Source organism: Hippocampus comes, unplaced genomic scaffold (assembly GCF_001891065.2).
Source record: "Hippocampus comes isolate QL1 unplaced genomic scaffold, H_comes_QL1_v1.1 scaffold143, whole genome shotgun sequence".
NCBI lineage: Eukaryota > Metazoa > Chordata > Actinopteri > Syngnathiformes > Syngnathidae > Hippocampus > Hippocampus comes.
The window spans coordinates 1,041,393-1,067,633 of NW_017805504.1; the positions used below are offsets into that span (position 1 = coordinate 1,041,393).

The following is a 26,241-nucleotide window of genomic DNA, read 5'->3' on the forward strand; positions in this document are numbered from 1 at the left end:
GGATGTCGTCGGGGCTGCTGCTGTTGTGGGAGCCGATGTTTCTGGCTCAGTGGTTGTTTCAGATTCTGCAGTTGTGGCTCCAGCTGTTGTTTCAGTCGTTCCTGCCCCAGTTGCCACCCCATCAGAAGTTGATGTTTCACTTGTTGCTGCAGATGTCGTCAGGACTGCTGTTGTGGTGGGAGCTGATATTTCTGGCTCAGTAGTTGTTTCAGAAGCTGCAGTCGTGGCTCCAGCTGTTGTTTCAGTCGTAGCTTCCTCTGTTGACACTCCAGTCGGTGTGAATGTTTCACTTGTGGCTGTAGATGTCGTCAGGGCTGCTGCTGTTGTGGGAGCCGATGTTTCTGGCTCAGTGGCTGTTTCAGAAGCTGCAGTAGTTGCTACAGATGTTGTTTCAGTCCTTCCTGCCCCAGTTGCCACCCCATCAGGCGTTGATATTTCACTTGTTGCTGCAGATGTCGTCAGGACTGCTGTTGTGGTGGGAGCTGATATTTCTGGCTCAGTAGTTGTTTCAGAAGCTGCAGTCGTGGCTCCAGCTGTTGTTTCAGTCGTAGCTTCCTCTGTTGTCACTCCAGTAGGTGTTAATGTTTCACTTGTGGCTGCAGATGTCGTCAGGGCTGCTGTTGTTGTGGGAGCCGATGTTTCTGTGTCAGTGGTTGTTTCAGATTCTACAGTCGTGGCTCCAGTTGTTGTTTCAGTCGTAGCTTCCTCTGTTGTCACTTCAGTAGGTGTGAATGTTTCACTTGTGGCTGCAGATGTTGTCAAGGCTGCTGTTGTTGTGGAAACCGATGTTTCTGGCTCAGTGGTTGTTTCAGAAGCTGCAGTAGTTGCTACAGATGTTGTTTCAGTCCTTCCTGCCCCAGTTGCCACCCCATCAGGCGTTGATATTTCACTTGTTGCTGCAGATGTTGTCAGGGCTGCTGTTATTGTGGGAGCCGATGTTTCTGTGTCAGTGGTTGTTTCAAAAGCTGCAGTCGTGGCTCCAGCTGTTGTTTCAGTCGTAGCTTCCTCTGTTGTCACTCCAGTAGGTGTTAATGTTTCACTTGTGGCTGCAGATGCCGTCAGGGCTGCTGTTGTTGTGGGAGCTGATGTTTCCGTCTCAGTGGTTGTTTCAGATTCTGCAGTTGTGGCTCTCGTTGTTGTTTCAGTCGTAGCTGCCTCTGTTGTCACTCCAGCAGGTGTTAATGTTTCACTTGTGTCTGTAGATGTGGTGAGAGCTGCTGCTGTTGTGGGAGCTGATGTTTCTGTCGCAGTGGTTGTTTCAGATTCTGCAGTCGTGGCTGGAGCTGTTGTTTCAGTCGTTCCTGCCCCAGTTGCCACCCCATCAGGCGTTGATATTTCACTTGTTGCTGCAGATGTCAGGGCTGCTGTTGTGGGAGCTGATGTTTCCACAATTGTCTGAGTTATCTCAGATTCTGTAGTTGTGGCTACATCTGTTGTTTCAGCACTTGCTATCTCTGTTGTCACTTCAGCAGGTGTTAATGTTTCACTTGTGCTGGTTGACGTCAACGCTGCAGTTGTTGTGGGAGCTGATGTTTGTGCAGTTGTCTCCACACTTGTTGGCAGTGTTGATGATGTTGAGAGAGATTTTTCTTCAGTTGTTTCAACAAGAGTTGTTGACTCCCTTGTTGTGGCAACGGCAGTTGTCACATCGGTAGATGTCAGTGCAGTTCCATCAGTTGTTGTCTGAGAAGGGGTTGTCAACATGCCCGTTGCTGTTGCGACTGATGTGGGATCGGTTTTAGAATTTGTTGCTGCAGAAGTCACCACCACCTCTGCCGTTGTAGAGGTTTGTACAGCTGTCTGAGCAGCTGTCGTCACTGGCGTAGTTGCTTCTGTGGTTGTCAAAGCAGCAGTTGCCGTTACAGCAGATTGTGTCGTTGACGCAGCTATGGCTGTTGACTCAACAGTAATGGAGCCCGTTTCAATGTCAAAGCCATTGACAGTTAAAGCCGCATCGGACAAGACCTCCGTAATTTCAGTGTTACTTGGTGTCGATGTATCTGTGAACTCAGCATCCATGACATTGACGACTGAGCCACTCCTGCAGAAGAAATCACAAAAAAAAAAAACGTTTGTCAACTGGAAATACTTAAAGTTACTTCACCTGTTCGACAACAACAGCAAAGTACCTGAATGTGATGATGATCAGGATCACGAAGGAGGAAGGAAATGCTTCAGAAAATATCGGTGTAAGCTGTGGAGAGGGGTGGAGATCGGGGATCAAGGATGTTGGTTTGAGTTTATCACTGTAATCACATTTCATTATGTGACATCATTTTTTTAATATTACTTACTTGTGCTTTGATCATGGCTGCTCTGTTTTGGTAAGCCGCAGAGTTAGGATCCTGCAAATCACTTGTAAAGGTGCTTTGAAGAGATCTGAAAGTCACTCGTTTGGCAGTTGTGGCAATTGTGTCTATTGTTGTTTCTGCAGGTGTCGTGACTGCCGTTGTTGTAAAGTCTATTGTTGTGGCATCTGTCGTTGTGTCAGCAGGTGTGGTCTCTGCTGTGTTTGTGGCAACTGTTGTTGCAGCAGCAGTTGTTTCTGCAGGTGTCGTGTCTGCTGTTGTGGTAAAGTCTATTGTTGTGGCATCTGTCGTTGTGTCAGCAGGTGTGGTCTCTGCTGTGTTTTTGGCAACTGTTGTTTCTATTGTTGTTGTTTCAGCGGTTGTTGTTTCTGCAGTTGTTGCAGCAGCTGTTATTTTTTCTGCAGGTGTCGTGTCTGCCATTGTGGTAAGGTCTGTTGTTGTGGCAACTGTTGTCATTTCTGCTGCTGGTGTTTCAACGCTTGTTGTTACCACAAGTGTTGTGGATCCCATTGTGGTGGAATCTATTGTTGTGGCTGCTGTTGTGTCTGCAGTAGTTGTGTCTGCCGTTGTGGTAAAGTCTGTCATTGTGGCATCTGTTGTTATTTCAGCAGGTTTTGTCTCTGCTGCATTTGTGGCAGCAGTTGTTGTTTCGCCAGGTGTCGTCACTGCTGCTGTTGTGGCAATTGTTGTTGTTTCTGTTGTTGTTTTTTCAGCGGTTGTTGTTTCTGCAGTTGTTGCAGCAGCAGTTGTTTCTGCAGGTGTCGTGTCTGCTGTTGTGGTAAAGTCTGTTGTTGTGGCAACTGTTGTTTCAGCAGGTGTTGTCTCTGCTGCGTTTGTGGCAACAGTTCTTGTTTCGGCAGGTGTCGTCTTTGCTGTTGTGGCAACTGTTGTTTCTGCTGCTGTTGTTTCAGCAGTTGTTTCTGCAGTTGTTGTTGCAGTAGTGGTTGTTTCTGCAGGTGTCGTGACTGCCGTTGTTGTAAAGTCTATTGTTGTGGCATCTGTCGTTGTTTCAGCAGGTGTTGTCTCTGCTGTGTTTGTGGTAACTGTTGTTTCTGCTGTTGTTGTTTCAGCGGTGGTTGTTTCTGCAGTTACTGCGGCAGCTGTTGTTTCTGCAGGTGTCGTGTCTGCCATTGTGGCAAGGTCTGTTGTGGCAACTGTAGTTGTTTCTGCTGCTGTTGTTTCAGTGGTTGTTGTTTCTGCAGTCGTTGTGTCTGCCGTTGTGGTAAAGTCTGTCGTTGTGGCAGCTGTTGTTGTTTCAGTGGTTGTTGTTTCTGCAGTCGTTGTGTCTGCCGTTGTGGTAAAGTCTGTTGTTGTGGCAACTGTTGTTGTTTCAGCAGATGTTGTTTCAGTGGTTGTTGTTTCTCCAGCTGTGTCTGCGGCATTTGTGGCAACTGTTGTTTCTGCTGTTGTTTCAGCAGTTGTTGTTTCTGCAGTTGTTGTTTCTGCAGTTGTTGTTGCAGCAGCTATTGTTGTTTCTGCAAGTGTCGTGTCTGCCGTTGTGGTAAAGTCTGTTGTTGTGGCAACTGCTGTTGTTTCAGCAGATGTTGTTTCAGTGGTTGTTGTTTCTGCAGTTGTTGCGTCTGCGGCGTTTGTGGCAACTGTTGTTTCTGCAGTTGTTGCAGCAGCTGTTCTTGTTTCTGCAGGTGTCGTGTCTGCCATTGTGGTAAGGTCTGTTGTGGCAACTGTAGTTGTTTCTGCTGCTGTTGTTTCAGCGGTTGTTGTTTCTGCCATTGTGGTAAAGTCTGTCGTGGCAGCTGTTGTTGTTTCAGCGGTTGTTGTTTCTGCAGTCGTTATGTCTGCCGTTGTGGTAAAGTCTGTTATTGTGGCAACTGTTGTTGTTTCAGCAGATGTTATTTCAGTGGTTGTTGTTTCTGCAGTTGTGTCTGCGGCATTCGTGGCAACTGTTGTTTCTGGTGTTGTTTCAGCAGTTGTTGTTTCTGCACTTGTTGCAGCAGCTGTTGTTGTTTCTGCAGGTGTCGTGTCTGCCATTGTGATAAGGTCTTTTGTGGCAACTGTTGTTGGTTCAGCAGATGTTTCAGTGCTTGTTTCTGTAGTTGTTGCAGCAGCTGTTGTTGTTTCTGCAGGTGTCGTGTCTGCCATTGTGATAAGGTCTTTTGTGGCAACTGTTGCTATTTCTGCTGCTGTTGTTTCAGCGGTTGTTGTTTCCTCTGCTGTTGTTTCAGCGGTTGTTGTTCCCGCAATAGTTGTTGCAGCAGCTGTTGTTGTTTCTGCTGCTGTTGTTTCAACGGTTGTTGTTTCCGCAGGTGTTGGTCTTTTGTGGCAACTGTTGTTGGTTCAGCAGATGTTTCAGTGCTTGTTTCTGTAGTTGTTGCAGCAGCTGTTGTTGTTTCTGCTGCTGTTGTTTCAACGGTTGTTGTTTCCGCAAGTGTCATGGATGCCATTGTGGTAGAATCTATTGTTGGGGCAGCTGTTGTTTCGGCAGGTGTCGTCACTGCTGCTGTTGTAGCAACTGTTGTTGTTTCTGCTGCTGTTGTTTCAGCGGTTGTTGTTCCCGCAATAGTTGTTGCAGCAGCAGTTGTTTCTGCAGGTGTAATGTCTGCTGTTGTGGTAAAGTCTGTTGTTGTGGTAACTGTTGTTGTTTCGGCAGATGTTGTTTCAGCGGTTGTTGTTTCCTCTGCTGTTGTTTCAGCGGTTGTTGTTTCCACAGTTGTTGTGTCTGCCGTTGTGGTAAAGTCTGTCGTTTTGGCAGCTGTTGTTGTTTCAGCAGATGCTATTTCAGTGGTTGCTGTTTCAGCAATTGTTGTTTCTTCTGCTGTTGTTTCTGCGGTTGTTGTTTCTGCAATTATTATTTCTGCAGTTGTTGTGTCTGCCGTTGTGGTAAAGTCTGTTGTTGTGGCAGCTGTTGTTGTTTCAGCGGTTGTTGTTTCTGCAGTCGTTATGTCTGCCGTTGTGGTAAAGTCTGTTGTTGTGGCAACTGTTGTTGTTTCAGCAGATGTTGTTTCAGTGGTTTTTGTTTCAGCAGTTGGTGTTTCAGCAGATGTTGTTTCAGCAGATGTTCTTTCAGTGGTTGTTGTTTCTGCAGTTGTTGTGTCTGCTGCGTTTGTGGCAACTGTTGTTTCTGCTGTTGTTGTTTCAGCAGTTGTTGTTTCAGTGGTTGTTGTTTCAGCAGTTGTTGTTTCAGCAGTTGTTGTTTCAGCAGATGTTCTTTCAGTGGTTGTTGTTTCTGCAGTTGTTGTGTCTGCTGCGTTTGTGGCAACTGTTGTTTCTGCTGTTGTTTCAGCAGTTGGTGTTTCTGCAGTTATTGCAGCAGCTGTTGTTTCTGCAGGTGTCGTGTCTGCCATTGTGGTAAGGTCTGTTGTGGCAACTGTAGTTGTTTCTGCTGCTGTTGTTTCAGCGGTTGTTGTTTCTGCAGTTGTTGTGTCTGCCGTTGTGGTAAAGTCTGTCGTTGTGGCAGCTGCTGTTTCAGCGGTTGTTGTTTCTGCAGTCGTGTCTGCCGTTGTGGTAAAGTCTGTTGTTGTGGGAACTGTTGTTGTTTCAGCAGATGCTTCAGTGGTTGTTGTTTCTGCAGTTGTTGTGTCTGCGGCATTTGTGGCAACTGTTGTTTCTGCTGTTGTTTCAGCAGGTGTTGTTTCTGCACTTGTTGCAGCAGCTGTTGTTGTTTCTGCCGGTGTCGTGTCTGCCATTGTGGTAAGGTCTGTTGTGTCAACTGTCTTTGTTTCTGCTGCTGTTGTTTCAGCGGTTGTTGTTTCTGCAGTTGTTGTTGCAGCAGCTATTGTTGTTTCTGCAAGTGTCGTGTCTGCCGTTGTGGTATAGTCTGTTGTGGCAACTGTTGTTGTTTCTAGAGTTGTTGCAATAGCTGTTGTTGTTTCTGCAGGTGTTGTCTCTGCTGCGTTTGTGGCAACTGTTGTTGTTTCTGCTGCTGTTGTTTCAACTGTTTTTGTTTCCACACGTGTCGTGGATGCCATTGAGGTAGAGTCTATTGTTGTGGCAAATGTAGTTGTTTCAGCGGTTGTTGTTTCTGCAGTTGTAACAGCAGTTGTTGTTTGTGCAGGTGTCGTGTCTGCCGTTGTGATAAAGTCTGTTGTTGTGGCAACTGTTGTTTCGGCAGGTGTTGTCTCTGCTCCATTTGTGGCAGCTGTAGTTTCTGTAGTTGTTGTTGCAGCAGCAGTTGTTGTTTCTGCAGGTGTCGCGGAGGCCATTGTGGTAAAGTCTGTTGTTGTTTCGGCAGATGTTATTTCAGCAGTTGCTGTTTCTTCTGCTGTTGTTTGAGCGGTTGTTGTTTCCGCAGGTGTTGTGGATGCCATTGTGGTAGAATCTATTATTGTGGCAACTGTTGTTGCTTCTGCTGTTGTTGTTTCAGCAATTGTTGTTTCTGCAATTGTTGTTGCAGCAGCAGTTATTGTTTCTCCAGGTGTCGTAGATGCCGTTGGGGTAAAGTCTGTTGTTTTGGCAACTGTTGTTTCTGCTGCTGTTGTTTCAGCGGTTGTTGTTTTCGCAGGTGTTGTGGATGCCATTGTGGTAGAATCTATTTTTGTGGCAACTGTTGTTGCTTCTGCTGTTGTTGTTGTTTCAGCAATTGTTGTTTCTGCAATTGTTGTTGCAGCAGCAGTTATTGTTTCTGCAGGTGTTGTAGATGCCGTTGGAGTAAAGTCTGTTGCTGTGGCAACTGTTGTTGTTTCTGCTGCTGTTGTTTCAACAGTTGTTGTTTCCGCAGGTGTTGTGGATGCCATCGTGGTATAGTCATTTGTTTCAGCTGTTGCCATGACTGCAATGGTTGTTGCAGCAGCGTTTGTTGTTTCTGCAGGTGTCGTCTCTGCTATGTTTGTGGCAACTGTTGTTGCTGCAGTTGTTGGAGCAGCAGATGTTTCTGCAGGTCTCGTGGATGCCATTGTGGTAAGGTCTGTTGTTGTGGCAACTGTCGTTGTTTCGCCAGATGTTGTTTCAGCGGTTGTTGTTTCTGCAGTTGTTGTGTCTGCAGTTGTCGAGTCTGCCGTTGTGGTAAAGTCTGTCGTTGTGGCAACTGTTGTTGTTTCGGCAGTTATTGTTGCAGCAGCGGTTGATGTTTCAGCAGGTGTCGTGATTGTTGTTGTGGTAGGGTCTGTTGTTATGGCAACTGTCGTTGATTCTGCAGGTATCGTCACTGCTGTTGGAGATTCTGTTTTTACGACAGCAGTCGTTTGTTCCGTCAGTGTTGTCATTATCCCCATAGTTGTTGGCGGATCAGGTGTTGCCGTTGTGCTCGATGTTGGTTCCCATGCTCTGGTTGTCCTCAATCCTTATTTAAAAAAAATACTTTTGAACCCTTTTCTCTTGTGTCCAGGAAAAACAAGACTCACTATGTTCGAACAGATCAAGTTACCTGTTAGAATCAGGCACGTTGCCATCATCCGTCGAATGAGCATCTTGTTTGGTTTGGTTCTATACAATGGAAAATATTAATTAAACAAACATACAGATGTGTGGCAGCTACCTGTTTGTGTGTCCTTCTAATCAAGTCTTAGTTCAGCCCCATTTAAACATGTTAATAAACTAATATATTGCCTTTAATTAATAAAATGAAAAGAAACTATTTTAATGACTTGTCGTGGTTTAACACCCCACACACACCCTTGTATTATTTCTATAATAATATTCTTGTAGATGAAAACATTGTCAATAAAAATATTATTAAAAACATAATATGAAAAAAATTAATACATGAAACCTGCAGTTTCCGTTTGTCTTCCGCACATTTGATAATTTATCTAAAATGATTCTTGTGAAAATTGTGAAATTATTTATATGACGCTGTCATGTTTTCTCATCAGTGTGAATGTTTTAAATAGTTTATAAATACAATGAAAACACTGAAATTAAAACGTATTTCAAAACAAATACATTCAATATATGAATCCTACATATCACATTCCTTATACTTTTTAAACATATTGGTAAAATGATTAAATGTACACTAGAAAATATTAAATAAAAAGACACAAGCAGTGAGATGAACTAATTAGTGCTCTCAGTTAAATAAAATGTACAACAGTTTTCGTCTTGGGGGACCACGACCAGAAATCCAAAGTTATAGTTCCCATATTTATTTTTATGTTCAAGAGTTAATCGGGGAAAAAATATACATACCTTATTTTACGATGAATAAAATCAATGCCTTTCTTGTGTTCTCCCGATTCTCCTTTTTTTTTTGTATTTTCGTATTTCCAGTTTGAGACTTCACCTTGTTGAGTGTCACATTGCATCTTTCGGACTGGCTTTTATAACGCAGGGCTCCAGAAGGCGTTTGGCGTGACCCCAAGGTGATGCATAGGGCTGCAATGTTGTAAAACATTTTTGAACAATTCCTGGATCAGGGCTGGCAGCTGTCACTCACACCCTCCATTCTTTTGTCACGGTGCATTCCGCCCGATTTCAAATGTGACATTAAGCAAATAAAGAATGAGCAATGTGGGCGGAACCCCTGTGGCACTTGCGAAAAACACACACACACACACACACACATAACACACACACACACACACACACACAAAATAAAAACACAATTAAAAAAAAAAATCATACAGTGTTAAATGTCGATTTTATTTTATTTTTTTACTTTTCCTCTTTATACTTGAAGACACATCTTTACTACTTATTCTTTCCCATGTCAAATTATGCTGTTTTGTTTTTTTCGGATGATGTCACGATTTTAAAAAACATGTGTATATATATATATGTATATGTATATATACACATACATATATATATATATACATATATATATATATATATATATATGTATATGTATACATACACATACATATATATACATATACACACACACATATATACTGTGTGTGTGTGTTATATATATCTGTGGTATATATGTATATATGTATGTATATATGTGTCTGTATTAATAGAGTTAAGATGTTGGTGTCTTGTATGGTGGGAGAAAGAAAAAACAGCATCAACATGGAGAAACATGAAGAAGAGAAAATGAGATATTCCCCATTCATGGCCTTATTAAAGAAAAGACTGTGGTTTGTTGCTGTCTCTCCCAAACATGATTGATTTGTCATCATGTAAAGTTTTTTCCCCCCCTTCTCAGTACACAGACTCCATTTTCTGTGTGGGGATTTTTTTTCAAAATAAATATTTTTATATTGAAGATGAGTACACAAATGCATCTTACAGTCTATAAATATTTACTTTTTAGTGTCTATAAGTATCTAAGCAAACAAACCAATGTTGGATATTGCTAACTATAAGGTGTCTAATTTTAGTGGCAAGGACAAACTCCCAGGGTTCTATTGTACTGCAGCAATGAAGCGATGACAAAAAAGATAATCCCCATGACGTCCGTCTTCATTCATGTTACATGGTTGTTGGTTTAACGTTTCCAATGTCGCACTGTTGGAAACAAAACTACTACAATGTGACACCTTAGTTTTTTTGCACAATACTAATAATGAGAACGCCGGAGATTCCATGATTCATCCGTTATGCAATTGAAAGGCAAAACATGCACGCAATATATTGAACTAGTAATTCGGGTTTATTGTAATTACGTTTTATTCCCACCCACCACTGAGAAAAAGTATAGCATTTACATTAACTCATTTTTTTACTGTCAGTCTTCAAAAAAATATGAAGTACCTGGGATTGAATGCGCGGAGTCTGAAAAGACACATAAACACCTCTTTTGAGGGGGGTGGGGGGGGGTTAATTTAATTGACACAAAAGCGATTATTTAATTACAGTTGATAATGCAGATGTGTTCATCTATCAATGCCAGTGACAGGGAGTACAATTAATGCTCTTCCACTAGATGTCACAAAAGACATTGAGCCAGCTGTTGTGATAAAGTTCCTTGACATTGCAAAAGGCTTTTTGACCTCAGGAGCACAATGAATCCCTGCTCGGCATTGTAAAGAATATTGAACATCAGTGCCATCTAGTGATGGAATGCCAAACCGCTGGGCACTGGATTTAATATTTATACTGCTCACAATGGCTTTAATTTTTATACAGTGTGCAACGGTTTTAATTTGTGAAAATACACTGACTTCTTCCGGAGTATGAGTTACCAAACCTCCTGATATGAGCTGTTCGGTCCCTCTGCCACTGATGTGTCATTCGCATTGCCGACAGTAAGTCAGATTCGTGTCCAGGGGGGGTTGGACTCTGCCAAGGCTGCTCTTTTGTCATCGATTCGGTTCATAACCTTTATGGAGAATTTCTAGGTGCAGCCGAGGCGTTGAGAGGGTCCAGTTTGGTGGCCTCAGTATTGCATCTCGACTTTTTGCAGATGATGTGTTGCTGTTGGCTTCTCCCAGCCAGGATCTCCAACTCTCACTGGAGTGGTTCGCAGCCGAGTGTGAAGCGACTGGGATGAGAATCAGTATGTCCAAATCTGAAATAATGGTCCTCAGTCAGAAAATGGTGGTTTTCCCATGCCGGGCTGGGGGTGACCCCAAGTGGAGGAGTTTAAGTATCTTGAGGTCTTGCTCACGAGGAAGGGCAGGATGGAGTGGGAGATCGACAGGCAGCTCGGTGCAGCTTCTGCTCTGATGCGCATATTGTATCAGTCCGTTGTGGTGAAAACGAAGCTGAGCCAAAAGGCGAAACTCTCAATTTACCAGTTGATCTAAGTTCCTGCCCTATGGTCACGAGCTGTTGGTCATGACCGAAAGAACGAGACACAGGGTTTCTGGGCTCTCCCTTAGAAATAAGGTGAAAAAGCTCGGTCATCTGTTTTATTCACATTTTCCGGAGTGTCTTAAGGCTTTATTATATAATATCCAAAGGCTTTAATTTGTATATAATCCCCACATCTTTCGTTGCCATACAATCTACAAAGGATTTGATTTGTATACACTGTACAAAGATTTTAATTCTTGTAGTCTAACGGTTTCAAGTTGGTGGCCAAAAACTTTAATTCATGGTTGTGTGTAAAGACTTTAATCCTGACACGGAATACAAAGCATCAATTTGAATAGTGTCAAAAGGCTTTCATTGCTAGACGGTGTGCAAAGGCTTTAATTTGTGTACAATGTAAAATGTCTTAAATTAGTAGTGTACAAAGGCTTTAATCGCAATAGAATGTCTAAAGGCTTCACTTGTTCTACAGGTCGCTAATGGTTTTCGTGGAACACTCGCCTGACTTGTGTGCGGCATGCAGCATGGGTGTGGATGTGGGTGGGAATGGTTGTTTTTCTCTATATGTGCCCTGCGACTGACTGTCGACCAGTTCAGGGTCTAGTCTGCCGGGTAGTCAGCTGGGATAAGCACCAGCACCGCTCACTTGGTGTGGAAAATGAATGGATACAATTGTTATAGAGTGTGGAAAGGCTTTAATTTGGATACAGTGTAGAAAAACTTTCATTTGTTTCGGGTGTCTTAAGACTTTAATTCTTATACAATGTACAAAGCTTTCATTTGAATTTGTCTACAGGCTTTCTTTTATTTTATTTTTATAGCATGACTAAAGGCTTTAATTTCTATACAGTGTGCAAAGTCTGTCATTTTCAAACAGTGTACAAAGAGTTTAATTCATATACAGTGTGCATTGAGTTATAAACTTCCAGAAATTATATCATACAACATAATCATATGCATGTAACTTCATGATACGGCAATTGGCGATCCACAGAGACCCATTTTCGCCCCTCCCCTCCACACACACACACACACACACACACACACACACACACACACACACACACACACACACACACACACACACACACACAAGCCCTTATTTGGCCAACCCATGCAAAGATGCTATTGGTTGCTCGTCAGTAACCATGACAACAGCACCACAGCAGATGCGGTGATGAGGCTCGTCTTATGGCTCGCTCCGCTTGAAATCACTATTAAAAAAAAAAAAATTAATCGATTTGCCCCCAATAATTGTGCAAAAATCACTTTTTTTATATGTCGCTTACATATGCCATTCACAAAAATGGATGAGGTGTCCACGTTGAAGGCTGTGATGTTGGGTGCGGCTTTGATTAAAACATCACCAATGACATTATTGCTGGGCACCAAGCTAGATGCGAACCTCAGGTTCATGTTGTTGATAATGGAGCCATTACTGTAAAAAATAAAAACATAAACACACAACAAAAAAAATAATCCTGTGTCATGATTGCCCAGTGAGAGTTCTACTTTCTTTTTTTTTTTTACATTACCTGAATGACGTGACTGTCAGGTCATTAAATGAAGAAAATGTGACTGTGTAGAGTGGTTCCAGCTGTGGAGAGAGCATCATAATGTATCAGCTTTGTTTTTCTTATTGTTTGAATGCTGAGAATCAAACCTTGCAACAAGTAGTCTGGATTCACGTTTTGGGGGGCTTCACAGCAGAATGAGTGTGAATGCTCAATTCTCGGCATCACTGTTCTTATAATGTGTGAATACTGAAAATCAAGCATTTATTGTGATGCCCCACACAACTTTTTGATTTATTTCTTTTTTTATATTAGCATGAACACCTGATTCTCAGCATTCAACCAGGCAAACTCTGCTGTGAGCCTCTCAATGTTATTTTTGTCAAATGCTGGTTGTTCAGTCTTCTGGCGATTCTCATCATTTACAAAAGATTACAAAAGAAGACAACTAAATTAGTGTGAATGCTTCTTTCTCAGAATTCATCCAAACTAGCACTTTTGTAAGCCCCATGATGTCATTTTTGTCATGTTGTGAAAGTGCCGTGTGACGAGCGTTCTTGTATTGATACGGGTTTTGGAAGCCAAAAATTTTAACAAAAACATAATTTTTCCATGAGCACGAAAAACCAGAGAATCAAGCGTGGTTGTAGGGTTGCATTCCTTTTTTTTTCTTTCATAATTTGTATAAGGGAGCATTCCAAGCACCTCACCGTCATCTTGATGAGCGCCGCTCGGCTGATAAACGCGGCAGTCGACTGATTGAGCAAGTCATTTGTGAAAGTCTCGCCGACGGATGTAAACCTCAAAGTCCGCGTGGTGAGTGATGTGGCACTCGTAATGGGATTCTTGGTGGCCGTCGTTGCTGGAGTCGCAGTGGTGTTGGGTTTTGTTGTTGTCAAATTTGTTTTGTGTGGAGATTCTGGCAAGACAATCGGAAGATGTGGTTTTTACCCCTTGTCCCCACAACAAATTTACTCCAACAAAGGTTTCTAGAACAATAATTCTTCCTACTAACTGTTAAACAGACAAATTATTGACACCCAAAAATTACAAAAAAAGTAGAAAAAGGACATTACCTGAATGACGTGACTGTCAGGTCATTAAATGAAGAAAATGTGACTGTGTAGAGTGGTTCCAGCTGTGGAGAGAGCATCATAATGTATCAGCTTTGTTTTTCTTATTGTTTGAATGCTGAGAATCAAACCTTGCAACAAGTAGTCTGGATTCACGTTTTGGGGGGCTTCACAGCAGAATGAGTGTGAATGCTCAATTCTCGGCATCACTGTTCTTATAATGTGTGAATACTGAAAATCAAGCATTTATTGTGATGCCCCACACAACTTTTTGATTTATTTCTTTTTTTATATTAGCATGAACACCTGATTCTCAGCATTCAACCAGGCAAACTCTGCTGTGAGCCTCTCAATGTTATTTTTGTCAAATGCTGGTTGTTCAGTCTTCTGGCGATTCTCATCATTTACAAAAGATTACAAAAGAAGACAACTAAATTAGTGTGAATGCTTCTTTCTCAGAATTCATCCAAACTAGCACTTTTGTAAGCCCCATGATGTCATTTTTGTCATGTTGTGAAAGTGCCGTGTGACGAGCGTTCTTGTATTGATACGGGTTTTGGAAGCCAAAAATTTTAACAAAAACATAATTTTTCCATGAGCACGAAAAACCAGAGAATCAAGCGTGGTTGTAGGGTTGCATTCCTTTTTTTTTCTTTCATAATTTGTATAAGGGAGCATTCCAAGCACCTCACCGTCATCTTGATGAGCGCCGCTCGGCTGATAAACGCGGCAGTCGACTGATTGAGCAAGTCATTTGTGAAAGTCTCGCCGACGGATGTAAACCTCAAAGTCCGCGTGGTGAGTGATGTGGCACTCGTAATGGGATTCTTGGTGGCCGTCGTTGCTGGAGTCGCAGTGGTGTTGGGTTTTGTTGTTGTCAAATTTGTTTTGTGTGGAGATTCTGGCAAGACAATCAGAAGATGTGGTTTTTACCCCTTGTCCCCACAACAAATTTACTCCAACAAAGGTTTCTAGAACAATAATTCTTCCTACTAACTGTTAAACAGACAAATTATTGACACCCAAAAATTACAAAAAAAGTAGAAAAAGGGTTTGAACATCACAACGGCAGACATATGTCAAGGCATTCGCGGTGGTAGACTCACGAATGACTTGAATGCTTTCGGGGACAAGGCTGATGTTGAATGTATTGTTGGGCTGACTAAGGGTTTCCTCTAAGGTGGCAACGACAACCTCATCCACTGGAGTCGAAGATGTGTTCCTGAACTCCAATCCGACGTCCACTTGCGTGATGTCCATTCGCGTCAACACCACAGCACGGCTGTATTGCAAAAAAATGTAATGTACTCTCGGGTGGACATAAAACAATTGCATGAACTTACATAATCCGAATAATGAAGGTGCGGATGAAGATAAAACCAAATCTCTCCCTGTAGATGGCGTCGCACTGTAGCACGGAGGAAAATAGACAAATGAGAAGCTAGAATTTTTTCTCAAGATGAAAAGCAAAGTGAAGATGACAATTGGACCCACCGATGTGACAACTCTGTTTTCAAGAGCTAAATACGCTGCACTGTTGACATTATTGAATTCTTCCACAAACGGTTCCTCCAAAGTTGCTGACAGCACAACAACCGGTGGTGGAGATGTAGGGACCACTGTGATAGTTGTTGGATTTGGAACAGCTGGCCCTTGAGTTGCAGGTGCATGAGTGGTGGTTCGCCCATCAGTGGGGGTTGGCCTTTGAGTGGTAGTTGGCACTTGAATTGTAGGAACGTGAGTAGTAGTTGGCCCAGGAATTGTGGTTGGCCCTTGAGATATAGGGACATGGGAAGTGATTGGCCCTTGAGTTGTAGGGACAGGGGGGGTGCTTGGCCCATGAGTGGTAGTTGGCCCTTGAGTTGCAGGAACATGGGTGGTGGTCGATTCTAGTGTTGCAGGGACATGAGTGGTGGCTGGCCCTTGAGTTGTCGGGACATGGGTAGTGATTGGCCCTTGAGTTGTAGGGACAGGGGGGTTTGGCCCATGAGTGGTAGTTGGCCCTTGAGTTGCAGGAACATGGGTGGTGGTCGATTCTAGTGTTGCAGGGACATGAGTCGTGGTTGGCCTTTGAGTTGGAGGGACAGGGGGGGTAGTCGGCCCTAGTGTTGCAGGGACATGAGTGGTGGTTGGCCCTTGGGTTGTAGGGACAGGGGGGGTTGGCCCATGAGTGGTAGTTGGCCCTTGAGTTGCAGGGACATGGGTGGTTGTCGGCCCTAGTGTTGTAGGGACACGATTGGTGGTTGGCCCTTGAGTTGTAGGGACATGGGTCGTGATTGACCCTTGAGTTGTAGGGACAGTGGGGGTGGTTGGCCCATGAGTGGTCGTTGGCCCTTGAGTTGCAGGGATATGGGTGGTGGTCGGCCCTAGTGTTGCAGGGAGATGAGTGGTGGTTGGCCCTCGAGTTGTAGGGACATGGGGGGTTGGTCCATGAGTGATAGTTGGCCCTTGAGTTGCAGGGACATGGGTGGTGGTTGGCCCTTGAGTTGTAGGGACAGGGGTGGTGGTTGGCCCATGAGTGGTACTTGGCCCTTGAGTTGCAGGGACATGGGTGGTGGTCGGCCCTAGTGTTGCAGGGACATGAGTGGTGGTTGGCACTTGAGTTGTAGGGACAGGGGGGGTTGGCCCATGAGTGGTACTTGGCCCTTGAGTTGCAGGGACATGGGTGGTGGTCGGCCCTAGTGTTGCAGGGACACGATTGGTGGTTGACCCTTGAGTTGTAGGGACATGGGTCGTGATTGGTCCTTGAGTTGTAGGGACAGTGGGGGTAGTTGGCCCATGAGTGGTACCTGGCCCTTGAGTTGTAGGGACATGGGTGGTGGTCGGCCCTAGTGTTGCAGGGACATGAGTGGTGGTTGGCCCTCGAGTTGTTGGGACATGGGTTGTGATTGGCCCTTGAGTTGCAGGGACATGGGTGGTGGTTGGCCCTTGAGTTGTAGGGGCAGAGGGGGCGGTAGGCCCATGAGTGGTTCTTGGCCCTAGTGTTGCAGGGACATGAGTGGTGGTTGGTCCTTGAGTTGTCGGGACATGGGTAGTGATTGGCCCTTGAGTTGTAAGGACAGGGGGGGTTGGCTCATGAGTGGTAGTTGGCCCTTGAGTTGCAGGGACATGGGTGGTGGTCGGCCCGAGTGTTGCAGGGACATGAGTCGTGGTTGGCCCTTGAGTTGGAGGGACAGGGGGGGTAGTCGGCCCTAGTGTTGGAGAGACATGAGTGGCGGTTGGCCCTTGGGTTGTAGGGACAGGGGGGGTTGGCCCATGAGTGGTAGCTGGCTCTTGAGTTGTAGGGACATGGGTGGTGGTCAGCCCTAGTGTTGCAGGGACATGAGTGGTGGTTGGCCCTCGAGATGTAGGGACATGGGTTGAGATTGGCCCTTGAGTTGCAGGGACATGGGTGGTGGTTGGCCCTTGAGTTGTAGGGACAGGGGGGGTGGTTGGCCCATGAGTGGTACTTGGCCCTTCAGTTGCAGGGACATGGGTGGTGGTCGACCCTAGTGTTGCAGGGACACGATTGGTGGTTCGCCCTTGAGTTGTAGGGACATGGGTGGTGGTTGGCCCTTGAATTGTAGGGACAGGGGGGGTGGTTGGCCCATGAGTGGTACTTGGCCCTTGAGTTGCAGGGACATCGGTGGTGGTCGGCCCTAGCGTTGCAGGGACATGAGTGGTGGTTGGTGCTTGAGTTGTAGGGACATGGGTAGTGATTGGCCCTTGAGTTGTAAGGACATGGGTGGAGGTCGGCCCATCAGTGGGGGTTGGCCCATCAGTGGGGTTTGGCTCTTGAGTTGTAGGGACACGGGTGGTAGTTGACCCATGAGTAGTGGTTGGCTCTTGATTTGTTGGGACATGGGTGGTGGTTGGCCCAACACTGAGTGGTGGCCCATGAGTGGTAGTTGGCCTTTGAGTTGCAGAGACATGGGTAGTGGTTGGCCCATTAATGGTAGTTGGCCCTTGAGTTGTAAGGATGTGGGTGGTGGTTGGATCAACAGTTGTCGGAACATGAGTGATGGTTAGCCCATGGGTGATGGTTGGCTGTTGAGTGGCAGGGACATCGGTGATAATTGGCACATGTGTAAGTGATGGTCCATCAGTTGTTGAAGTTTCTGATGCTTCGGCTGTTTAAATGAAAAATAATAGACATCAAAAAAATACATTGATGGAAATTGAAGAGAATTTGGTGGTGGTGGCAGAAGTCTTAACTTACAAATGACTGCAATTGAGTCTGGAACAAAACTGAGCGGGAAATTATTCGTACTATTCACAGCTTGAATCAATGTCTCAACGACCATGTCATCTTCTGGCACATGATCATTTGGTACTGAATTGTTGAACTCCAGGGCCATTTCCACTTTTGTGTTTCCCTGTTGTGGACTGAAAATAAATAAATAATTTAGATTGGCGAGCAAGTTGAAATTTCCACATGCTTCCTCTATTTCAAATATTACCTAAATCCAGTAACGATGGTACGGATGAAAATGGTTCCAAATTCTTGCAAGAGTATCTGGTCACACTGTAAGAAGAATCAGTTGACTTAAGTCAAAATAAGTGATGAAAAGAAATGGTTGCATTAACTCAATATCTCATGAAATAGTTCATCCATCCATTCATTTTCATATGTGCATCTGAGGGCGGGTGACAGGGGCTTTAGTCTACGCACCCAACTATACACGTCCCAGGCTCCAGCTCAACTGAGAGAACCCCAGCCCCAAGGCCTTCTACCAGTAGCACAACTCCAGGAATGCTTACGAGTTACCCGAACCACCTCAATTTCCCCTATATCATACATACAACATAAAAGAGTGGGCAAACTCTCTACGCTAGGGCTGTGCATGGACGTTCTCTCCCTAAAGATATAGAACCCATGACAGAGATCAGTCTCTGCAGAGTCCAATAAAATCTTTCCCGAAAATGTGATTACTTTATTCTATACGCACCGTTGATACCACTTGTGTTTCAAGTTCTTGGTATTGTTCACTGCTGCGATTTTCCAATTCTTTGACAAAGGGTTCTTCCAGAGTTGCTTCAATAGACACTACTCGTGAAGGAACTGAGATGACTGCAGTTGTCCGAGTTGTTGTTGAGTCATCAGTAGTTGTTAATTCACCCATTGTTGATCCGTCAATAGTAATTGTTGGTTTGTCACCAGTAGTTGTTGATTTGTCAATAGAAGTTGCTGAGTCGTCAGTAGTAGCTCTTGAGTCATCAACCGTCAAATCATCAGCAGATGTTATCGATTTATCAACAGTTGTCAAATTATCAACAGGTGTCGATTCGTCAACATTTTTTGATGACCCCTCAACAGTTGTTGATCGGTCAATGGCAGTCGATTCGTCAATAGTTGCGGTTGGTTCATCAGTTGTAGCTGTCGATTTGTGCGTAGTAGCTATTGTCTTGGCAAGAGTCATTGTTGATTCATTGACAGTTTCTGTTGAACCATCAACAACAGTAGTTGATTTGTCAATAGTTGCTTTGGGTTCATCAATAGTAGTTGATTCGTCAGCAACAGTTGTTGATGCATCTACTGTTATTGTTGAGCCATCAACAGCAGGGGTTAATTCGTGAATCCTAGTTCTGCCGTCAAAAGCCGTTGTTGGTGCACGAAAAACTGTTGAACTGTCAAAAGTAGTTGTTAATTCATCTCTTGGTATAGTTTCAGTTGATCTGCCAATCGTAGCTGCGGCAGTAGATTCTGTTGATTTGTCAATTGCGGTTGATTTGTCAGTAGTAGCTGTTGCTAAAACAATAGTTGTTGTCGACCTGTCAACAGTTATTGATCCATCAACAGAAGTTGTTTTGTCAATAGTTGCTGTTGATTCAGCACTTGTATTTGTTGATTTTTCCAGAGTAGCTGTTGACTTGTCAACACTCACTGTTGGCTCGTCAATAGATCCCGTCGATGTGTCAACCGCAGTAGTTAATTTATTAGTAATAGTTTTTGAATTGTCAATATTAGTTGATTCATCAACAGCAGATGCTGATGTGTCAACTGTAATTGTTGAACCGTCAACAACAGGTGTTGATTTGTCAACAGCAGTTGTTGATCTGTCGAATACAGTTGTTGATGCATCAGCAGAAATCGTTAAAACATCAAGAGTTGTTGTCAATTCGTCAACAGCAGGAGTTGATTTGTCAATCGTAGTGATTGATTTGTCACTCTTTGTTGGTTCATCAACATTGGTTCTTGATGGATCAAGAGTGGTTGTTGCTGCGTCATTGTTTGTTGTCAATCCATCAACAACAGTTTTTGATTGGCTAGTAGTAGTCGTTATGTCATCAATAGTAGTTGCTGATTCATCATTGCTAGTAGATTCGCCAATAGTTGTCCCTGATTTGTCAATGGGAATGGTTGATTTGTCAACAGTTCTTGAGTTGTCAGTCGTGGCTGTTGATTCGTCAGTAGTTGTCCTTGGTTCCTCAGTAATTGTGAATTCATCAGAGGTTGTTATGTCAAAAGTAGTTGTTGATTCATCAATAGTCAAGCCATCAATAGTTGTTCTCAATTCATCAACATTTGTTGATCCGTCAACGGCAGTCGATTTGTCAGTAGTTGCTATCGATTCATCAACTGTAATTGTTGATTTGTCGATAGTAGCTGCTGGCTTGTCAATAGTCACTGTTGGTTCATCGGTAGTTTCTGTCGATCCATCAGCCTCAGTAGTTGATTTATCAATAGTAGGATTTGATTCATCAATAGTAGTTGATTCGTCACCAGCAGTTGTTGATGCGTCAACTATAATTGTTGAGCCGTTAAAAACAGGGGTTGCTTTGCTAAGAGTAGTTTTACTGTCAAAAGAATTTGTTGATGCATCAAAAGCAGGTGTTGACTTGTCAAAGATAGTTGTTAATCCTTCAGTAGTTGTTGCTGGTTCATCGACAATTTCTGTTAATCTGCCAATCGTCGCTGTGGTTTCGCCAATTGACTCTGTCGATTTGTCAGTAGTTGTCATCGATTTGTCAACCTTTGTCAAGTCGTCAACAGTTACTGTGATTCTGTCAACAGTTGCTGATCCATCGACAGCAATTGTTCTGTCGATGGGTGCTGTCGATTCATCAGTTATAGTTGTTGATTTGTCTGTAGTATCTGTTGGCTTGTCAACAGTCACTGTTGTTTCATCATCAGATCCTGTCGATCCGTCAACAGCAGAAGTTGATTTGTTAATAGTAGTTTTCGATTTGTCCATATTAGTTGATTCATCAACAACTGTTGCTGATGCGTCAGCTATAATTGTTGAACCGTCAACATCAGTTGTTGATTCGTCCACCGTAATTGTTGCATCAAAAACAGGTGTTGATTTGTCAACAGCAGTTGTTGATGTGTCAATTACAATTGTTGAGGCATCAATATTAGTAGTTAATTCATCAAGAGTTGCTGTTGATTTGTCAACAGCAGGTGTTAATTTGTCAATAGTACTTATTGATTTGCCAGTAGTTGTCGGTTCATCAAAAATGGCTGTTGATCTGTCAACAGTGGTTTTTGATACGTCAGCAACCGTTTTTGAATTGCTAATAGTAGTGGTTAAGTCATCAAAAGTCGTCACTGATTCGCCAATAGTTCCTGTTGATTTGTTCAGAGTTTCTGTCGATTTGTCCTGGGTAGTTGATTGGCCAGTAGTTATCATTGATTTGGCAATAGTTGTTGATACATCAGAAATTGACTGGTCAATTGTTGTTGATCGTTCCACTTCAATGGTTGATCCAAAACCTGTCAATTCATCAATACTTGCTGTTGATTTGTCAGTCGTGGTTAATTTTTCAAGAGGTGTTGTTTCATCAATAGTCGTTGATTTGTCAGCAGTTGTTGATCTGTTGATCACAATTGTTGAGCTAACAACCGCTGTTGAGTCATCAAAAGAACTTGTTGATGCATCAATACTCGTTGTTGCATCAACAAGAGGTGTTGATTCTTCAACGGTACTTGTCGATGTGTCAATAGTAGTTGTTAATCCGACAACAGATGCTGTTGATTTGTCAGTAGTTGGAGTTTTGTCAATAGTAGTTAATTTGTCAATAGTTCTTGATCCATCAATGTCAATTGTTGATCCAACAAAGGCTGTTGACTTGCCAAAAGTTGCCGTTAATTTGTCAGCGGTAGTTGTTAATTCGTCATCATTTGCTGTTGATTCATGAATAGTTGCTTTTGATTTCTCAATTGCTGTTGTTGATTCAACGGTAAATGTCGATGTGTTAATCGTTATTGTTGATTCATCAATCAAAGTTGATTTGTCAGTTGATTGGGCAACTTCAGCTGTTGATACAACAGGTGTTGTTTCATCAATACTTGCTGTTGATTCGTCAGTAGGAGTTGATTTGTCAGTAGTAGTTGTTGATCTGCCATCTACAACTGTTGAGCCGGCAACAGCTGTTGATTGACCAAAAGAACTTGTGGATTCATCAATAGCAGTGGACCCATCACCACCGGTTGTTGATCCATTGACAGACAGGGATGTTGATTCTTCAATATCAATTGTTGATTTGTCAGGAATAGTTGTAAATTTGTCAACAGTATTTGTTGATTCATCAGTCATCGTTGATTCGGCAAGAACAGTTGATCTCTTTACACTATTTGTCAATGCATCAAGAGATGTTGATTCACTAACAGTAACTGTTGATTCATCAATAATCACTGTTAATTCCTCAATATTTGTTGTTGATTTGTCAACAATAATTGTAGATTTGACAACTGTTATGTCAGTGGCCGTTGATCCATCAACTGCTGTTGATCTGTCGACAGCAGTTGATCCACCAACAAGAGGTGTTGATTCGTCAACAGTAATTGTGGATTTCCCAACACCAGTTGTTATTCTGTCAGTAGTTACTGCTGATTCATCAAGAGTTGCTGTTGATTTGTCGAAAGTAATTGTTGATTCATTAACAGTAGTTGACCCATCAACAGCAGTTGTTGATCCGTCAACAGCGATTGATAATGCATCAACAAGAGGTGTTGAGATGCCAATAGTAGCACTTGATTCACTGACAGTCGTTGATTCTTCAGTCAGTGCAGTTGATTTGTCAGTAGCAGTTGATTTTTCAGTATTTCTTCCTCTGTCAATTTCACTTGTTGATCCAACATTAGCTGTTGATACAGTTGATTTGTCGATAGTTGTTGACCCGTCAAAGGTAATTGTTGAGTCGACAACAGCTGTTGATTCATCAATAGTTACTGTTGATTCGTTAATAGTAGTTACGTCAATAATTGTTGTTGATCCATCAACAGCTGTTGGCCCGTCAAAAGCACTTGTTGATTCATCAAGAGGAGTTGACCCATCAACAACAGTTGGCAATTGGTTGATAGTAGTTGAGGATTTATGAACAGTAGTTGTTTTGTCAGTAGTTTCTGTTGATTCATCAACTGTTGATTTTTCAATTGTGGTTGTTGACTCATCAATAGTTGCTGTTGGTTCATTAACTTCAGTTGTTAAGTCGACAACAGTTGTTGGTTTGTCAATAGTAGTTTTTCGTTGAACAATAGCCGTTGATCCATCTACATCAGTTGTAGATCTGTCAACTGTAATTGTTGATTTTTCAACAGTTGCTGTTGAGTCGTCAATAGTTGTTGGTTTGTCAGCAGTTGAGCTGTCAAGATTTAACTGAGGGCTTGTTAGTTCTTTAGTTGTAAGTCCATAAGTTGTTGATATAGGCATGTTTGTAGTGGAAGAACTCTGAGTTGATGTTTCTGCAGCTAAATTGAAAACAAAAGGAAACATTAGTTGAAAACCACTGAAATGTTAATGTGAACAGAAGAGAATGTGAAATCTTGACTTACAAATGACTACGATTGAGTCTGGGTCAAACGTGAGGGGGAAATTGTTGGGACTAATCACAGCTTGTACCAATGTGTCTACAACCACATCAGCTTCTGGGATTTCATCAGATGATATTGTACTGTTGAATTCCAGGTCCACTTCTACTTCAGTGTTTTCCATTTGTTGACTTAGATGGAAAAAGTAAGAAGTTAATATCATGTAATGTAATAGGCTGGATCGTGAACTGATTTAGACAGTTCATATATTTCCAGAATTTACCTAAATCCAATTACGATGGTGCGGATGAAAATAGGCCCAAAAGCTTGGAAGAAGATTAAGTCACACTAGAAGAAGAATCAAAGTTCACAACAAATGAGCAACAGTTAGTCTTTCAATTTGGCTTGACAGAATGACTGCATTCAATCAGTATGACCCCTCCAAGAAGAACCACCTCAATAGGACCCATGGCTTTGACTGCCAAAATGTCAAGGGCTAAATGCCCCGAGTTCTTTCTGGCAAGGTAAATTAGTCCATGGCAACAATAAGACAAAGAGTGCTTCAATAGACTCTTACAGACTGAACCATACAGACTGAAACACGCCAAAACAAGGGAACACCCGGATCATAACCACGGAGAAGGGCCAATGGATCGCATCCCCACACAGGATTCATGGCCGTCGCAAACTTTGCGGAACCACGACAATCATTAAGGACAAGGTCTGACAGCAGGCTGCGGAACACCTCGGTATTACCCCCATTAGACCTGAAGTGGGGGTGGGGGTGGGGATCTGAAGACAGGGATGTCTGGCTTGCCTGATTACGATTCTACGTGAATGACATGGAATCACAAATGTTGAGGAGAACAATTTGATGAGCGAAGGGATGAATGGATGGATGGATGGAAGGATGGACAATGAAGCATGATAAAAATGTAATCACTTAACTGTACACTCACCATTGACACCACTTGTGTTTCAAGTTCTATGTATTGATCGCTGCCGCGATTGTTCAGTGCCTCCACAAAAGGTTCCAACAGAGTGGCTTTAATGGACACAGCAGGTGGATGAACTGAGGTGACAAGAGTTGTCGTCCGTTGGGTTGTTGGTGACGGTGAGCCATTCGTGGTTGTTAAGCCAAGGGAGGACGTTGGTCCTTGGGTGGTTGTCAATGGTTTTGCTGTTTAAGACAAAGTCATTGAAAATAATGGATCGATATTTGTTTGGAGAAGTGTTATTTTATTATCTGTCAAAGAAAATTTCAGACAGAAAGCGATTGAAATCAGTTCACATCGAAAGGAGAGAATGTTGTTACTTACAACTGGCTACAATTGAGTCTGGATCAAGAGTGATGTTGAAGGGGTTATCGGGACTAATCGCAGCTTCGACCAATACTTCTGTGACCACGTCTGCTGCGGGGATAGCTTCTGCTGGTGCCGACACGTTGAACTGCAGTTCCACGTCGACTTGCGTGTTTCCCCTTTCTGGCCTTGAATGTCAAGAGTGCAGGATTTAGTTCAAATGTCGTCGGTGTCATTGGTGGGATTTGGGTCATGGATTTCAAATCTTACCGAAATCCAAGAACAACAGTGCCAAAGAAAATGGAACCGAACGTTTGGAAGAAGATGAAGTCGCACTGTAAAGGGATGGAAACGTAGAACAACAGAGTCACTTTCGTGAAAGAAGCAAAAATTCCGATCGTTGAAACGTTGCTTGAACCCACCATTGACACCACTTGTGTTTCAAGTTCTCTGTATTGTTCGCTGCTGGGATCGTTCAAGTCTTCCACAAAAGGTTCCAACAAAGTGGCTTCAACAAACACAGCCGGTGGGGGAACTGAGATGGCGGGAGTTGTTTCGCCTTGCGTCGTTGCCGAAGGTGAACCCCGGGCAGTTGTTGTGAAGCCAAGGGACGACGTTGGTCCTTGGGTGGTTGTCGATGGTTTTGCTGTTTCGGAGAGAGTCATTGAAAATAATGGATCGATATCTGATCTTACAAAAGCGTTATTCTATTTTCTGCTCCAGAAAACTTCAGTCCGAAAATTTGAGAGGATTAATTTTCTCCTATGGCAAGCAGAGGTAAGTTGATGAATAAACGAGGCCCCGAGACTAAGTCCTGAGGAACAGTGTTAGTCATGGAAGTGGATCTGAACGGGTTCAGTAGGATACGATTGAAATCAGTCCACATCCAAAGGAGAGAATGTTTTCACTTACAACTGGCTACAATTGAGTCTGGATCAAGAGTGATGTTGAAGGGGTTATCGGGACTAATCGCAGCTTCGACCAATACTTCTGTGACCACGTCTGCTGCGGGGATAGCTTCTACTGGTGCCGACACGTTGAACTGCAGTTCCACGTCGACTTGCGTGTTTCCCCTTTCTGGCCTTGAATGTCAAGAGTGCAGGATTTAGTTCAAATGTCGTCGGTGTCATTGGCGGGATTTGGGTCATGGATTTCAAATCTTACCGAAATCCAAGAACAACAGTGCCAAAGAAAATGGAACCAAACGTTTGGAAGAAGATGAAGTCGCACTGTCAAAGGATGGAAACGTAGAACAACAGAGTAACTTTCGTGAAAGAAGCAAAAATTCCCATCGTTGAAACGTCGCTTGAACCCACCATTGACACCACTTGTGTTTCAAGTTCTCTGTATTGTTCGCTGCTGGGATCGTTCAAGTCTTCCACAAAAGGTTCCAACAAAGTGGCTTCAACAAACACAGCCGGTGGGGGAACTGAGATGGCGGGAGTTGTTTCGCCTTGCGTCGTTGCCGAAGGTGAACCCCGGGCAGTTGTTGTGAAGCCAAGGGACGACGTTGGTCCTTGGGTGGTTGTCGATGGTTTTGCTGTTTCGGAGAGAGTCATTGAAAATAATGGATCGATATCTGATCTTACAAAAGCGTTATTCTATTTTCTGCCCCAGAAAACTTCAGTCCGAAAATTTCAGAGGATTAATTTTCTCCTATGGCAAGCAGAGGTAAGTTGATGAATAAACGAGGCCCCGAGACTAAGTCCTGAG

General features: G+C 43.3%; 3 protein-coding genes across 4 annotated transcripts in view; all 3 read right to left on the reverse strand.

Moving 5' to 3' along the window:
* Window positions 1-2,309, reverse strand: part of LOC109520315 (mucin-5AC-like) — a 7,852-nt gene extending 5,543 nt beyond the window's left edge. The window contains exon 1 of the mRNA XM_019877438.1: window positions 2,295-2,309. Within this exon, the coding sequence (XP_019732997.1) occupies window positions 2,295-2,309 (15 nt within the window). The remainder of the gene's footprint in view (window positions 1-2,294) is intronic.
* A 1,088-nt stretch (window positions 2,310-3,397) lies between these two features.
* LOC109520316 (bromodomain-containing protein DDB_G0280777-like) lies at window positions 3,398-7,000 on the reverse strand. Its single transcript, XM_019877439.1, has 5 exons — window positions 6,968-7,000; window positions 6,673-6,795; window positions 6,122-6,201; window positions 4,557-4,593; window positions 3,398-3,772 (listed from the first exon to the last, which is right to left on the reverse strand). Exons 1-5 carry the CDS (start codon window positions 6,998-7,000, stop codon window positions 3,398-3,400), a joined length of 648 nt encoding a protein of 215 aa, XP_019732998.1.
* Window positions 7,001-11,511: 4,511 nt separating this feature from the next.
* LOC109520369 (mucin-17-like) overlaps window positions 11,512-26,241 on the reverse strand; it is a 35,853-nt gene continuing 21,123 nt past the window's right edge. Inside the window, exons 9-28 of one of the 2 annotated variants that reach the window (XM_019877537.1) lie at window positions 25,845-26,068; window positions 25,693-25,757; window positions 25,441-25,610; window positions 24,951-25,174; window positions 24,799-24,863; window positions 24,547-24,716; window positions 24,187-24,407; window positions 23,511-23,575; window positions 23,252-23,418; window positions 18,423-23,167; window positions 17,934-17,998; window positions 17,693-17,859; window positions 14,989-17,603; window positions 14,838-14,902; window positions 14,601-14,776; window positions 14,187-14,395; window positions 13,498-13,559; window positions 12,197-12,345; window positions 11,989-12,121; window positions 11,512-11,922 (exon numbers count right to left, since the gene is read on the reverse strand). In XM_019877537.1, coding sequence (XP_019733096.1) covers window positions 12,033-12,121; window positions 12,197-12,345; window positions 13,498-13,559; window positions 14,187-14,395; window positions 14,601-14,776; window positions 14,838-14,902; window positions 14,989-17,603; window positions 17,693-17,859; window positions 17,934-17,998; window positions 18,423-23,167; window positions 23,252-23,418; window positions 23,511-23,575; window positions 24,187-24,407; window positions 24,547-24,716; window positions 24,799-24,863; window positions 24,951-25,174; window positions 25,441-25,610; window positions 25,693-25,757; window positions 25,845-26,068 — 9,713 coding nt within the window. In that variant the 3' untranslated portion in view covers window positions 11,512-11,922; window positions 11,989-12,032. Of the gene's footprint in view, window positions 11,923-11,985; window positions 12,122-12,196; window positions 12,346-13,497; window positions 13,560-14,186; window positions 14,396-14,600; window positions 14,777-14,837; window positions 14,903-14,988; window positions 17,604-17,692; window positions 17,860-17,933; window positions 17,999-18,422; window positions 23,168-23,251; window positions 23,419-23,510; window positions 23,576-24,186; window positions 24,408-24,546; window positions 24,717-24,798; window positions 24,864-24,950; window positions 25,175-25,440; window positions 25,611-25,692; window positions 25,758-25,844; window positions 26,069-26,241 lie in introns of both variants that reach the window. The other variant, XM_019877539.1, reaches the window with a different exon arrangement.